The sequence below is a fragment of the Podarcis erhardii genome, assembly GCF_964252035.2.
Source record: "Podarcis erhardii genome assembly, chromosome: 1".
In the NCBI taxonomy this organism is placed as follows: domain Eukaryota; kingdom Metazoa; phylum Chordata; class Lepidosauria; order Squamata; family Lacertidae; genus Podarcis; species Podarcis erhardii.
In genome coordinates, this window is record NC_138497.1 from 75,023,041 (window position 1) to 75,038,979 (window position 15,939).

Here is a 15,939-nt window from a genome sequence, read left to right on the forward strand (position 1 = left end):
CTGTCCAAGTCCCTTTGCTCTGCTTAGTCAAGGAACACAAGCTTCAAGGAGAAGCATTTTCCATGAAGGAAAAACACAATGATGATGTGGCTCCCACACAGATATGTCATGTATAAACATCAGGGGTAAAGCTCCCTAGGATACCGAATCACACGCAATACGTATTACTAGTAAAATCAAATATAGTCAATAGGTTTTGGAAACAGTCATTTATCCAGAAACATTAAGTAGTTTTTAGTCCCACTTAGATCAGGGAGTAGGCAAGTGATTAACTCTCTTGCTTAAATCAATGGGACTTAAAAGCACTTCAGCTGGCTGGAATGTGCCCCCTGGGGAAAGCTACGAACGTCTCAAAACATCCCTGCATGTCCCAAAGTGACCCAGTAAGAATCATTGCCCAAGTGGGGATCCGGATTTGGGCCTCCCCAGTCCTAGTCCAGCATTCAACACACTTTAAAACATTTTGGTTCCGGCTGATGGTTTTGTGAATTGTATAAAGTGGCATGTGGCAAGGACAGTTGTGGCTGATTCAAATAGCCATTTTAATGTGGAAAGCTCACAAGCTGTCACGATTGTCCCTGCCACCACACTTACTTGTCTTTTTTGTATGTTAACGTGGTCAAATCATCACTTTTTAAAGGAAATGTTTTTTTGTGGGGGGCGGAAACCTTGCAAGTGCATTTCAAACAACAGAATTCACTGGCATCGTCTTCGCCAGTCACCATTAGGGATTGTGTAAGTGCGCACAGACATTGCTTTGCAGTCTCCAGCCCTTAATATTGATGGCAACAAACTACCTGCACTGTGTTTCCCATTACCTATTCTTTGCTTTATTCCCCCCTTCCCCTTTTCCAATTAGGAACACTGCTGATGGTAATAATTACATTAAATGAGTTAGAATTTTCTGCATAATGTGCAGGAGAAGTGTCTGCAGAAGGCAGAGCAGAGAATGGCATGCATTAAATATGTGCACAGCTGCTGCTTACTGCTCCTGCTATTTGGTTGTGTGCGCAGCAGCTGCATGGCACGGTGTTTCCCTCAGAGCCAGAATGGGAAAGAAAAGAGGGAAGTTCAAGCTGCAGGAAATTCTGAGGAGTGTAACCAAACAATGGCCAAGTACAAGCGTGTGCAACATTCTTTGAAGTACAAAGAACTTTGAACTATCTTGTTTGCCAGAAAGCCCTCTGAAGTGATTACAGAAAATTACATACACAATTCCTGATTGATAGTAAGGTAACTGAATTACGTATAAAGTACAGCACAGTTTGCGGTAACACTTTGAAATATAAAGCTATAAATACATCAAGAGCGTCTGGTGACATCACTGTAAAAGCCACAACAGACATGTCAGTTACCCCTGTCATCAATGGAACTCCAAAATAAACTTTGTTCACCACGTACAGCAGCTTTTCGTACTCATTTTCAGTATGAAGTACATGGGTACAAGACAACCTTTTAATGGAATACCAATCCTGCTAATGAATGCATTACCTTTTAAAAAAACACTTCTAAAATCTTGATAACAGAATTTGGATACTACAACAACTACTACTACCGGTGGGGAGAATCAGACCACACAGAAGCAGCTATAAAGGCAGCTTGCTGATGACTTTTTTCATAAACCTTTTGGAGTTTAGGGTGACCAGTGGTGGTGTGGCCAGGGGCAGCTCATCCTGCTTCACTGCTTGAGGTGAAATGGGAATATGCCGCCCCCCACCCTGCTGCTATCCCACTCCCTCGTTGCTGCCCTGCCGCCAGCGCCTCTCTTACCTGCACTGGCTTCCGGTGAGATCTTGCATGATCTCGCTGAAGTCTTGTGAGATTTCGGTGACATCTCACCAGAAACCGGTACCGCTTCTCCACTAGTGGTGGAGGCAGCGGGGCAGGTGGTGGAGGCAAAAGTCCACCCCTTGGACTTTTGCCGCTCCAAGTGGGCACTTGACCCTGCCTCATCGTTGGGCCAGGCCTTGGTGTGGTACTAAAGTGCCCCCCGTCCCAGGCAACCCATACTTCTGCTTGTCACCAATGTGACCTACAAGAAAGTGGATTTTTCCAGCTTCAGCCTCACCACAGCAGTCATCTCCGCTTGCTTTATCTCAAACCAACTTTCAAGACTATGTGGATGGAAAGAAGATCTATCTGAAAGTATGTGGGAAACGTCTCAGAAGCCGGACAAGTGACTGAATAAGATTTCCACTGGCTGGGGGTGAAGCACCAGTGTTCTGTATAGTTCCATGCCTGTCTCTCCACCTGAATGGCAAAATCAGAAGAAACTACGCAAATTTTAAAAGAAAAGTAAGCATGCAGTGTAAGAGAAAAAGCATGCAAAGGAGAAATAACAGAAGCCAGCTTTTCTTAAAATAGAAGTTAGATGGCCTGAATGTAGATTTTACATCCAATAAATGTGTCAATCTCCATGTCTGAGCATAAGTGTTTAATGAAGGCTTGAACAGAATTATATAGAACTTGCAGGAGGTTACTAGTTATATTCCCAACAAGTTTTCAAGGAACTCAATAACCCTTCCATGAACTGAGCTGTTTTGACTTCCACATATGAATAGTGTGCAAGAAGTGCACAGAACAGAGCAACTTGCTCCCGAAGAACAAACACCTAAAAGCTTGTGTGTTCATGGGAACACAGCCTATTGAGATGCCAGATTGCCAATAACTAAAATAGGCAGTGGAAATCAAACCAGCAGGACGTTGTAAAAATACAGCTAGCTGGTCCTCTCAGAGCAGGCTTTCCCAGGAGTATGTGTGAGAAAGGTGGCAGAAACCTTCCAGCACGCTTGCAAATTTCTATCCCAGCTTCTTATCAGGACCACAGCAAGTATGAGATAGAAACAAGGTTAAGGTAGTATGCTAATCTCTAGGCCCACTGAGTCAGCCTGACAATAATATACAACTCAGAATTAATGAAGACATATGAGAATGTTTGCATTGCAAGGAAAAAGAGATAACAGAAGGTGAAAGGTCAAGTCCATTAGCAGAAAATAACATTTTAATTCATGGTACATTTCAGGGGCTTAGCCTGTTCCCAGTGCATCCACAGTTGACTAACCTGCTGCTAAACAACCACCCTATTCAAGAAGGGAGAGAATAGTGGGTGTAACTCACCATCACTAAAATGAATTGCCTTGGTCTTTTCTTTCTTAAGCCCACAAAAGGAACAATAAGAAGCCCAGAAGAATAAAAGAGTTTATTTAGATAAAGCAGCTCACTATTCATCACCTCACCTGAAATTTCTTCTTTGCCACAAAATATTGCATCCGACGTATCACCTTAATGGCAGAACGGTGATGTTCTCGCAAGCTGTGGGAAAAATGAGAAGGGCGAGTTAGACGGAAAAGAGCATCTCTGCCCACATAATAATGATAATGATCCCCAGTAAGTGCTTTGGTAACAAGCGAATGTTTATAAAAGGGGCAACAATCCTTCCTGAGGACACAACGTGCTACTATTATTGTGACAAAGGACCAAGCTACTAAAATCCAAAGTGTTTATCTCTACGATTTATACTAGAACTTAATGTCTTTCACGGTATTAAGTAGCGAGGAGTGTATGAAATCTACCCCTGCGTCAAATGAATCCATCCAGTTAGCTTTCCCACCCTTTCCCCCTCAAAAGTAACAGCTATTCATGTTGAAAAGGTAGAGGTTTCAGATTACTGTGCTTGCTGATGCACACAATTCAAGAAAACAAGCACCCTCACATTTTATTTGAACCCCCCTCCACCTGGCCTGATAAAGTAGGAAAGGGTGGGTGGGTGCAGCCCTTTATAAAAAGGTTTCCTTCCCACCCCCTTTTCCAAAATATTCTATCTATCTATCTATCTATCTATCTATCTATTTATATATATATCTCACAACAGCATTTACGTATGCAATCATGATGAAGCATATCCATATGTGAAAAAGCAAATTAACAAAAGGTTGCATTTATTTCACTGGAATCAGAGTATGCTAGAACACTGAGGTTAAAATATTTGTTTATTTATTTTTGCATTCAACCTTTCCTTCAAGGTTCTCCGTATAATATTCAAAGCAACCCTGTGAAATAGGTCAGGCTGAAAGCTGGGCCATCCCCAAGCAGGGATCTGAACTCTTGTCCCCTTGGGTCCTAGTCTGGCATACTGATTGCTGCACCACAGTGACTCTCTATTTGTTTTAGAAGCACAAATACATGCAGTAACAAGGAGTCAAAAAGAATACTTGGGAAGAAGTATTTATAGTACAGAGACATAAAGGGTTAAGAGTGCTACAAAGACCTCTGTTCAATTAGTAGGAGAACTAATCTAGAGTATGTGGTTTAAGAGTTGCATTCATTTTGTGGTGCACACCCACTCACCCCAGCCACCGAGTGAAATGTTTATTACATAATATGAATCATCTTTTTTTAAAAAACAAAAAACCAGACAAACCAGAAACCCACCACCATTACATATCATATTCATTTTAACAGAAGGGAACTGTCTTTGTTCAGCACCCCAGTATGAATTTTGCTGGATGCGTGCCAAGCAAGACTGTTCTTTTCATTCAAGTCAATAATTAATAGCTTCACTAAAGTCAATTTAATGCTGGTGAAAGACAAGAGTGAGGCGACGGTGTTCTGCCCACCAAACAGACACAGTCATGGCAGCGGCAGCGGCACCACAATTGCTCTCGGCAGTAGAGCTTGTGAGGAAAGCACAATCCCTTTTAGTGTCTGGCAGTATTGGCAGAAGAAATGCCCCACTTGGTGCCCCTTGGTCCAAGATGTTGAAGCTACTATTCCGATAACATCAGTTCATAACTGTAATAGTTAAGGATTTCAGTCACTTCAGCTATTAGGCCATCCTTTTGTTGAAGCTTCATTATCTAATAGGTTAGGAAGAAAGACTAGCAAAATGGGAAAATAGGACAGTATCTGTGACATCAGTGTGGTGTAGTGGTTAAGAGCGGTAGTCTCGTAATCTGGGGAACCGGGTTCGCGTCTCCGCTCCTCCACATGCAGCTGATGGGTGACCTTGGACCAGTCACACTTCTTTGAAGTCTCTCAGCCCCACTCACCCCACAGAGTGTTTGTTGTGGGGGAGGAAGGGAAAGGAGAATGTTAGCCGCTTTGAGACTCCTGAAGGGGAGTGAAAGGCGGGAGATCAAATCCAAACTCTTCTTCTTCTTCTCTTCTTTGTATCTGGAACGATACTGTCCTATTTTCCCATTTTGATATTGGCACACTTGCTTTACACACACCTTGGACACTTATGTGAGTAACAAGTATATCCAGAGTTAATGATTCTTACTGTTAGACAGAGATAGACAAAATATCTACTGGTAGATTTCTCGGTGACACGGTTTCACAACAGCAATGACAAAATCACCCACCCACTCTGCCACACCATTCATTATGCTACTGAAATTATGAAAGCGGCAGGTGGGGAGGGTAACCTAGAGTTGATTTTTGTGTGGGGAAGGACTCAAGGCCAGATTCAAAAAAGTATGTGCACTAGTGGGAGCCACCACAATGAGTACCTCTAGTGCAACTGGACTCACCCATCTCCTCCTCCTAAAGCAGCTTGGGATGGAGGTGATGGTCTGGAAAAACCCCTAAACAGTGCATTGGGGGGGGGGAGAGGAGATCATTCCATCAGGCAAAGATAAATGTTTGTGATGATGGAACAACTGGAAGAGCACAATGACAACACCAAAGTGGAAGGGGTAGCTAATGCTGCAGAAGACGGAATCAGAATTCAAAATGACCTTAACAGATTGGAGAACTGAGCGAAAGCTAATGAATTTCAATGGGGACAAATGTAAGGTTTACACTTAGGCAGGAAGAACCAGATGCACAAATATAAGATGGGGGACACCTGGCTTACCAGCAGTATATGTGGTCTTGGTGGACCACAAGCTTAACATGGGTCAACAGTGTGATGCAGCAGCAAAAAAGAAGCTAATGCTATTCTAGGCTGCATCAACAGAAGTATAGTGTCCAGATCAAGGGAAGTAATAGTACCACTCTATTCTATCAGGCCATACCTGGAATACTGTGTTGAATTTTGGGCACCACAATTTAAGAAGGATGTTGACAAGCTGGAACGTGTGCAGAGGAGGGCAACCAAGATGATCAAGGATCTGGAAACTAAGCCTTACCAGGAGCAATTGAAAGAGCTGGACACGTTTAGCTTGGGAAAGAGGAGACTGAGAAGAGATATGACAGACATCTTCAAATATCTAAAGGGCTGTCACATGGAAGAGGGAACATGCTTGTGTTTTTTCCTGCTCTGGAAGGTAGGACTCAAACCAATGGTTTCAAGTTACAAGAAAGGAGATTATGCCTAAACATTCGAAAAACTTTTGATAGTAAGAGCTGTTCGGCAGTGGAACAATCTCCCTTGGGAGGTCGGGACTCTCCTTCCTTGGAGGTTTTTATGAAGCAGAGGTTGGATGGCCATCTGTCATGGATGCTTTAGCTCAGATTCCTGCATTGCAGGGGCTTGGACTAGATGACCCTTGGGGTCCCCTCCAACTCCAAGATTCTCTGATTTCATGTGGTGAATAAAACTGCTATCATAACATAAACAGTTATAATAACATGCAGTGAATTGCATATTAAAATACAATAAAAGAACAAATCATCCAAACAATGTAAGACAGCCAAGTCACAATATCAGGGGACTTCTTTAAAAAAAAAGCCTTCCCATACTAAAGGATTACAGAGAGTATTTCCAACACGCCTGCCCCCCACCCTACACATTAACGAGCCAGAAACCTTTATAGACAAAAGATACACAACAAAAGCTTACTTCAACTGTTCAAGGACTCTGGGCAAATTAAAAATCAGTATAAAGAATTTTCCCTCCCCCACAATAAACCTTTTTTCTTTGTTTGTTTAAATTGCTATCAGTTTCCACACAATTTCAAAGAAAGCACAACTGTTTAGGAAGATAAGAGCAACAGGTGGGTTTTGCAGTAGAACTGCAGAAGATCTGCACAATTGATTACAACCACTCTGTGTCCTTGAGAACAAGCCACATTGAACTGGATCCTGAGCAGGCATGTGTAGAACTGTGCTGTAATATCCATGGTGAGCTGAGCACTGCGCCATAGTGCACATCCATGCATGCTAGGTACACTTATACTTGAGCAGGGATGGGGAACCTGTGGCCCTCCAGATGTTGCTACACTACAACTCCCATCAGCCTCAGTCAGCAAGGCCAGGAATGATGAGATGTGGAGTCCAAAAGGCATCAGGAGGGACACAGGTTCTCCACTGCAGAGCAGTGAATCATAGGGGACAATGACAATGCCAGACATATTTTTACTTGTTCTGGACAGGAGAAGCTTATCTCTAAAGCCTTAAATAATTTGGAATTAGGATACCTGAAGACTCACAACATTCCATACTATCCTATCTAAGCAGGTGAGGCCCTTCTCTGTGTTGCATCTAGGTTGGAGGCATGGTTGGTGATAGAATGAGGTAGGAGCTTTCCGGTGGCCATAGCAGTTTTGTGGGCTACCTGGCCCCATGAAGTGTGGATGGACCCCTCTTTGGTTGCATTTTGTCATCTGTACCAGATGACAAAATTGTCAGTTCTGGCAGACAAAATTGTTTGTTCTGGCACACAAAATGGTTTGTTCTGGCAGGCTTTTGCCTGCTAAGGTCATTTTTACTTGTGATCTATGCCATTGTTGCTTTTAAACAAATTTTAATGTTGTGCGCTTTATGCATTTGTTATTATTTGTATTTTAATAGATCAATTTGCATAAGCACAAGAAGGACAGGACAGAAATGTTTATATAATGAATGAATCAATGCATGAATGCAAGTGTGACTGAGGAAAATATCATATTATGTTCTATAATTTTATATGCACTGACAATTCATGAAATAGAACAGCCCAACTTATTAACAACATTTCTGAAATGTGCTTTGGAAAATTATTATAAATCACCATTAACTAGTAAATCTCTTGATATTTTAAATTCCTATTTCAAAAAGTCAATTTGACATACCTAGTTTTGGCATACAAAGGCAGGAAATGCCGAATGTCAAGTCTACACTTAGCTTAAAGTTTGAATTTCCTGCCTTTGATTGATCTGAATTATTGTCTGAATAGCACGTGTTAATCTTGCAAAGCACATTCCCTAGGTTAGATTTAAATTTACTGCCATTGGTTTAGTACGCTTTCTTTCACGGCAAGTGTGTTTGTCTCCATGTGTTGCATTATGTTGGCTGTTTAGCAATTTGACTGAATATGTATCCTTCCCTGTCAGGAAAACATTTCACACAGTGGCTTCGCGTTCACTGAAATATTTTAAAATGCAGCAAATAAAGATGACAGTCTTTTCATTTTGATACTCTTGGATCGCCCTGCCTACTACACACAATTAGGACCATGTGGGTGCACATAATCAGGCTATGTTTAAGGTCTAGTTAGCATAGAAAACCCTGAACAGCTCAGGACTAAGTTACCTCAAAGACTGACTGCCCCTGTATATACTTGCAAGATGACTTAGAATCATATGGGGAAACTCTGCTTATGACACTGCCCCCTAGAGAAGATCACAGGATAGTGATGCACAAAAACACTTATTTTCTGTTGCCCCCTTTCTGTGCACTGCCCTTTCATCTGCCATATTGAAACAGCAATCATCAGTTACTTCAGTTGCCTTCCTAAGACTCCTCTTTTTGTCTAAGCCTGACCCTTAAGCCTGACCCTTTATGCAGCTGAATCTCTTTAATATGCCGCTGAATCTCTTTAATATGCAGCTGAATCTCTTTAATCCCCTGAATCTCTTTAATATGCTGTTTTATACTGTTCTGGTGGCGCTGTGGGTTAAACCACAGAGCCTAGGACTTGCCGATCAGAAGGTCGGCGGTTCAAATCCCCGCGACGGGGTGAGCTCCCGTTGCTCGGTCCCTGCTCCTGCCAACCTAGCAGTTCGAAAGCACCTCAAAGTACAAGTAGATAAATAGGTACCACTCCAGCGGGAAGGTAAACAGTGTTTCTGTGCGCTGTTCTGGTTCGCCAGAAGTGGCTTAGCCATGCTGGCCACATGACCCGGAAGCTGTACGCCAGCTCCGTCGGCCAATAAAGCAAGATGAGCGCCGCAACCCCAGAGTCGGTCACGACTGGACCTAATGGTCAGGGGTCCCTTTACCTTTACTTATTTATCCTAGGCTGTATTTTTGTTCTAACAGATAATGGGTTTTATGTTGTACATACTACACATCACTTGGAGATTTTTAAAGTGGTTTAGAAAAGCTAATAATTAAACAAAATTTGCTACACTTTTGCTTTGACTCGTCAACAGAGGAGTGAGTAACAGAATCAAAATATATTTACAAAATAACATTATACTATGGTTGATGCAGGCCATCACTTCTTTTTTTCAGACTTGAAACTGAATGAAAACATTCAACTATTTTGGGTTGTTGTTTCCTTTTTGGGGTTCTTCATTCACCTCCAGCCACAATTCAAGGTGCTGATTCTTAGAGTGCTAAGAGGCTCTGGTAAATATTACTTGTTTGTTCCCATACAAGCCTCCTCACATCGGTTGTTATTTGTAGCTATACTGGTGATGACATGTAGCAGAATATTTCCATGGTAGCACCATGGGTACTTCTGGGGAAAAGTAACACCCTCCTGGTATTATTGCCTGGTATTTAAATGTTAGCAATTCCTCTCCTGAATATTTGAGGTGATTGCATTTAGCTTATGCAACTGTTGCATTTTAGTTCTTACATTTCATTACAATGTGTATTCACTGTGTGCCAGGTAGGATATGTGTTTTTTTAAAACAAGGAGGAAAAAATAATGCTTATTTACACATTATCTGTAGCAGACTAGATTTTAAAGATACATGTTGCAAATATTTTCTGTGCAAGCAGTGACAATCTTCCCATGTAACAAAATCTGGTGGGAGAGATCCGGAACACCCACATGAAACCATTTCACTGGTACATTTAAGCCTAATGAAATCTTTCAGCATCTGGTCCCTTGAGAATTTTGGTATAGAATTTGCTGTAGCCCAAGGTTAGTCTAATCTTTTCACACATTCTGTCATTCCCAGCAAGGTTATTCATAACGGAGCCTCTCATTACTGAGCTGTGTTTTACATGTGATGTGCTGAAGTGGATTAAGTTGCACCTTTAGATATTACATAACAGGAAATGAATGACCACAGTATAGTGGCATTGAAATCAGAGTAAACAGACAATTGAATTCTATGGAGGCTACATTATTCAAATCTTTACTATTATTATATTTGTTATTTCCCTCTTCTTTTTTTAAATGAAACTCAAAGTGACTTACAAAAATGAACATTAAAAAACATTGAAGAACAACCTTAAGTACACATGTAATATACATACTGTTATGGGTTTTAAGTTGTGTGCCAGACCCTTCTAATCCCTGGATCCAGCAAGTGTTAGAATTTAATCAAGGCTTCTAATTCTTGGAATAGCCAGGCTAGCCTCCTTATAAGGTGATAGCCTGGGTGATGAGCCATTAAGGGGAATTAAAGGTCTCAATGCAGAGTGGCAAATGGGTGGGGCCCACTTCCTCAAGAGGAAGTGGCAGAGTGGGCAGTAGGAACATAGCACATGAAGGCATCTTGCTGAAGTCTGGATCCAAACCCAGAGCTGGCTCTGCACCCTACAATAAGCACCCTCTACAGCCTGATTTTCTTCATTTGTTCTCCACTATACAGATATCTAGCAGAACTAGTGAAAAGAAAAGAAAAGAAAAGAAAAGAAAAGAAAAGAAAAGAAAAGAAAAGAACCAAGTATATCAGTTACATGGCAACAAAATGCTTCTACCACTCTTGCAATGGCACATTTCCCGTTATCTTTGGTGCAGCAACACAACCTCTAGAAAGCGAGTCTGTTCTGAATAATTTCTCTTACAATGGCTAAAAAATACTGTGCAATTTCAGCTTGCAAGGAGAAGCCTTCCTCCATAAATCAGAATGTGTAATATGAAACTAACAAACAGCACAGTGGCACGTATTTATGGATTCAAAACACATGGAAGAACAAGCTCGGTTTACCCTTTCCCTTTCAGTTTTGCTCATGTATAAAACAAAACAACACATCTTCTCTACACATATAAACATGACAAAAATGAAGATTAAAAGAGTAAATATAATGCAAGGTCAGTACCTTTCTGAAAATGTCTAAAAACCTCAGCAGTTTTTACTTTCTTCCCTTAGGGCACAAGTGCAGAATTGTGCTAATGCAGAGTATTTTAAAATAGTTAGAGCATAATCCGCTATTCAGCCTGTTCTTTCACCAAGTTTTATTTAAGCAGTTTATCTTGTTGAGATTAGGATCTCTTTTATAAAGAAATACCTGGTAAAAGCAGGCCTCTGGTTTTGAATGTCAGGCCATATTTCAATGAACGAGAGGGGGAAAGGCTCTTAATAGCAGAATGCTCTCTCAACATAATCTTTATCAGGCAACAGGAGAACTAATGCCAACACATTAGAGATAATTCCTCTAGCACTATGGATGATCCACAGACAGTTTGTTTGTTGTCTTGAAAGCTCCCATCCTATTATCCTGAGTTTTATGTTGGCTTTTCAGTCAGGCCTTGCTGTATTTAAAGATACAGAGATAGAAACTGTGCAACTACACACAACATGCAAATGCATGTAACTGTGGTTGAACAGCCTTTGAGGGGCCAACCTCATGGGAGGGGAAGTGATGGTGAAGTGTGATTTGAAGTAGAGAAACAGCAAGAATGAAAAGGGTTAAGAACTCACTCCCAGCTCACTGCTTCCGTGTTGGGAATCATCATTCCCTTGCTGCTAGTGGTTTATCCTCATCAGAAAGGGCAACTGGGCTACAATTGCATGCACTTCTGTTTTGGTAATTAATACCAAATAAAAGATGTAAAAACCAAGGTAGACAAAGTTATGGCAACTTTCTTTTGAAGTCCTGGTGCCAGAGGCTATGTCCTGTTTGCTGCTAAATAGGGACAGGTATGGTAGTAGGGACGCGGGTGGCGCTGTGGATTAAACCACAGAGCCTAGGACTTGCCAATCAGAAGGTGAGCTCCTGTTGTTCGGTCCCTGCTCCTGCCAACCTAGCAGTTCTAAAACATGTCAAAGTGCAAGTAGATAAATAGGTACCGCTCCGGCGGGAAGGTAAATGGCGTTTCCGTGCGCTGCTCTGGTTCGCCAGAAGCGGCTTAGCCATGCTGACCACATGACCCAGAAGCTGTACGTCGGCCAATAAAGCAAGATAAGCTCCGCAACCTCAGAGTCGGCCACGACTGGACCTAATGGGCAAGGCTCCCTTTACCTTTACCTAGGGACAGGTAGAGCCCATGATTCAAGGAAAGGATTACGTACTAAGAATGTCCACGTGCTTTTACTGCCAATTTCTCTCACACACACCTTGTTTAAAAATAATTTTATCTGGTAGAATTGCTGCTCATTTTTGACCCATGCAACAGCATTATGTAGCATGTCCATTGGATCAAGCCTAAGATCAAGCTGGGACACAGAAAGGAGGCCATCTTTAAGATGGGTAGATTTTGACAGGGAAATTCTATGCTTGTAGACTTTTAAATAAGGGAATTGTAGAAGACATGATATATCCCAATTTTAGTGATCTGCATAATGACTCTGTGTGTATAACATACTATTCTCTCACATACCAGCTAGTTGGAATTGTTAGTAACAGGGAGAGAAGAGGTTGGAAGAAACCCATAGACAAGAAACTAATGGAAGAAAGCTAGATTGCAATTTGAGTCAGTAAGTATATATGAACTTTTAAATATATAATAAGCAACACCTGAAGCTCTTGATTGATGCTGTTCCCTGCCCCCCTCCAGGGAACAAGAGAAAGCCAGTGCTTTGGCAAAGTTAGGGGTGGTAGATCTGATTGAGAAAAAGGCCTGTAATACATGCAGCCTACAAGCTTTCACAGCTGGTTGTATACATCTCTGCCATGTGTCTATTTGGTATCATGCTTTGCCTTGCTTTTGTTTCAAATATATCTGCAGCTTTTGTTTTGTTGTTTTTGCTCTTTTTATTGTACATTGCCTTAGAATGCATGTGTAGAGGGTGATAGATGAGAGATAGATGACAGACAGACAGACAGATAGATAGGTATAGACAGATTTTTAAAGCCCTTGATTGCCCTATCCATATTGAGTAATTACACACAGACAGTGCCTTCACAAAGGTGCAAGCTAAGTGACTGATGGCCTTTGGCTCGTAGCCTCAGGACTAGTACCTGGAGGACAGAAGAACAGTGCTCCATTTCCACCATATGCTGAGACCAACCAGAAAGTATGAAAGAGGTTACCTATGGGCATTAGGGAGAGTTGCTACTGAATTGCTCCTGTGAGTCACCCTCATTGAGTTGGCATAAGGGTAAAGGCCACATCTTTTTTATCAAATCTTTTTTCAGGGGGACTCTGCTTGCCCAGAAAGTATAGGGTAGGGTGCCAGGCTCTACTAATATTATATTTATTTTGGGGGAAAGGTTTTGGCAGTTATTTAGATGAATTACTAGTTCCCCATGATACCTTGAATAGCATGAATGATGGTGGTAAGAGCATCCTTTAATTCTTCTAATTTGGGTAACCTTTAGTTTTTCTCATTTCTGCTCAGGTTTCCAGACTGAAGTGTGTGGGATTTAGAGGTTGGCAAGAATACTCTTTAATCCTCTATTCGGAAGGATTTCTTCTGGCCCTTGTGTTTCAATTTTGCTGTCGTACATTCTTTCTCTTTCTCGTTGATTTATGGTATTTTGTTGTACTCTAATGTTTATTTTGCTGTTTTAATATGTTGCTCGCTTCTTCTGGGGCCTCTGGCCCGAAAAGCACTATATAAATAAATAGTTATGTGTGCGTAATGTATCTGGAAGAAACAAAGTCAGGGAGCTGTAGGATTCAGAGTTACATGGAGGGAAACGCTGGGGAAAGTGACTGAAGGCTATACACCCAAAGTCAACAAACTATTTAAAAAATTAAGCGCAGAGTAACAAAGTAAATGGTGATGGACTGGCAGTGATGCTGCTAAGATGGATGTGAAAATTACAGGACATCACAAAATAAATATCAACCCCCATTACGCAAGTCCCTAGAAGGAAAAGTTAAGCAGAGTGTCTTGGATCTAAAGATCCTACTGTGTGCGTGGGAAGCACTTCTACTCAGAGTGTGTGTGCCACAGTAAATACGCCATCTCCAGCCTCTCCACCTCCTGAAAACTGGCTACAGGGAGCTTCAAGACACTTAAGAGCAGCTTTCTGGGTTGCCATGGGGCTGTAGATGGGCGGGGGGGAATCAGCATTCCCTCAAGAAGATCTGCCTATCAGTATCCACCAGAAAAATGTCTCATGTAGCAGGCATTTTGCATTCAAGCCAGTGTAAAAGACAGTGGCCAACCCTGAAGTCTTTAGTAAGGTTCAGAGGGGGGGAAATAGCATGTACACATCAGCTTCCTGGCCCAGTTATGAGCATTAATTGCATGTTGCCATAGGGCTGACCTCTGTGATTCTTAGCAAGACTCTCCCTCCTTTGCCAAAAAGAGAGCCATAGCCCAAATCCCAAGCTTTGTAGGTGCTGGAAGGTCTCCAGAAATGTATAAAGGATAATAAAAGGAAAGAGGCTAATAGTTTTAGCTCACACTGAAAGGGCATAATATGCTATTTTGTACAAAGATACAAGAAAATGTAGAGCTCTTGATTAGGAAATGTATTTCTCAAGATAGTCAATTCAGGGGTCCTACCCTCAAGTATTCCCCCCCCCCTAATTAATCTTGATTATATATACACACAGTATAGCTCTGTTCTCTTTTAGAAACTGAAGAAATGAATACTAACCCGAGACTGAAAAATGTAGCCCTGGCATATAAATTGCTCAGTCCTGCCAGGGAAAGGGTTTGTAGTGCAGGTTGGACATAATCTTTCTTTTCCCCCAAGAGTGCTATAGTGTTTCTGGGCAGAGAGAAAGCAAACTGTACTAATGGTGTGGAAGAAACAGTTGCAAATGATTTTAGCACATAGATATTTTGCAACTCTTGATTTATTTTACTTGCACTGCTTTTTAGTGTTTTTCTTTATGGCTATGTAGGATTTGTTGTATGTGAGCAGGTAGCAGTGAAAAGTATTATTTATGTCAAAATGTTGAATTGCTTTCTAACCGGGCTTCATTCAAAGGCACCTCTTTTAAAAGCCAAACCTGTCATTCTGCAAAGATGAGAAATGCCAAATAAACGCATAAATACATAAAATACATTAAAAAAAAGAAAATGAAAAGACAATATTTGTCAATTTTGGGTGAGATCTCATGGGGCACACAAGGTGCCACCTTGGGGGTTTCTGCCACCTGAGTCAGAATGAGGCTTAATAGCGGGCTGGCTCTGGATCAAACCCACTGTTGATGTTCAGTGAACAAGTGAGCAAGACACTTCAATATTTTCCTATTTTTTAATGAAATCATATTTCCTAATTAATTTAAGAATTTATTTGCTGTCCTTCAATACAAATATTTTCAGGGCAACTTACAAATAAAACACCAAATCTCTCCCCCCCCCCCTCAACAGCACCAAAAAGAACACCAAAACCAAATACTACAGATATGGCCTGGGGAAACAAAAACATATTCTCCTGGTGCAATTCCCCCCATCATCAAAGTAGGATACAAGCAATCCTTCTAGAGAAGAGTATTTGACAAGGTAGGTGCCACCACTGCGAAGGCCCCTGCTGGTCCCACCTTTGTCAATGGAGACACTTAGGAATATCCCCAAGACGGTGAAGCTACTCATTTCTATACTTTAAGTAAAAGATAGAAAACACTATACACAGGCCCAACTCACTAGGCAGTCTTTACAGTAGGTAGCACTGTTTTAATCTATTGCTATTGTTTATGGGTTTTAATTTAGTTTATAAGCTGCTGTGAGAATTCTTTGGGGGGATTGAATGTACTGAAAATTAAATATT

General features: G+C 41.4%; 1 protein-coding gene across 3 annotated transcripts in view; it reads right to left on the reverse strand.

The window, feature by feature from the left end:
- The window catches only part of KCNQ1 (potassium voltage-gated channel subfamily Q member 1), a 285,672-nt gene that overhangs the window by 84,081 nt on the left and 185,652 nt on the right, over window positions 1-15,939 (reverse strand). For all 3 annotated transcript variants that reach the window (XM_081840773.1, XM_081840772.1, XM_081840771.1), the window contains one exon: window positions 3,237-3,312. In XM_081840773.1, the coding sequence (XP_081696899.1) occupies window positions 3,237-3,312 (76 nt within the window). The remainder of the gene's footprint in view (window positions 1-3,236; window positions 3,313-15,939) is intronic.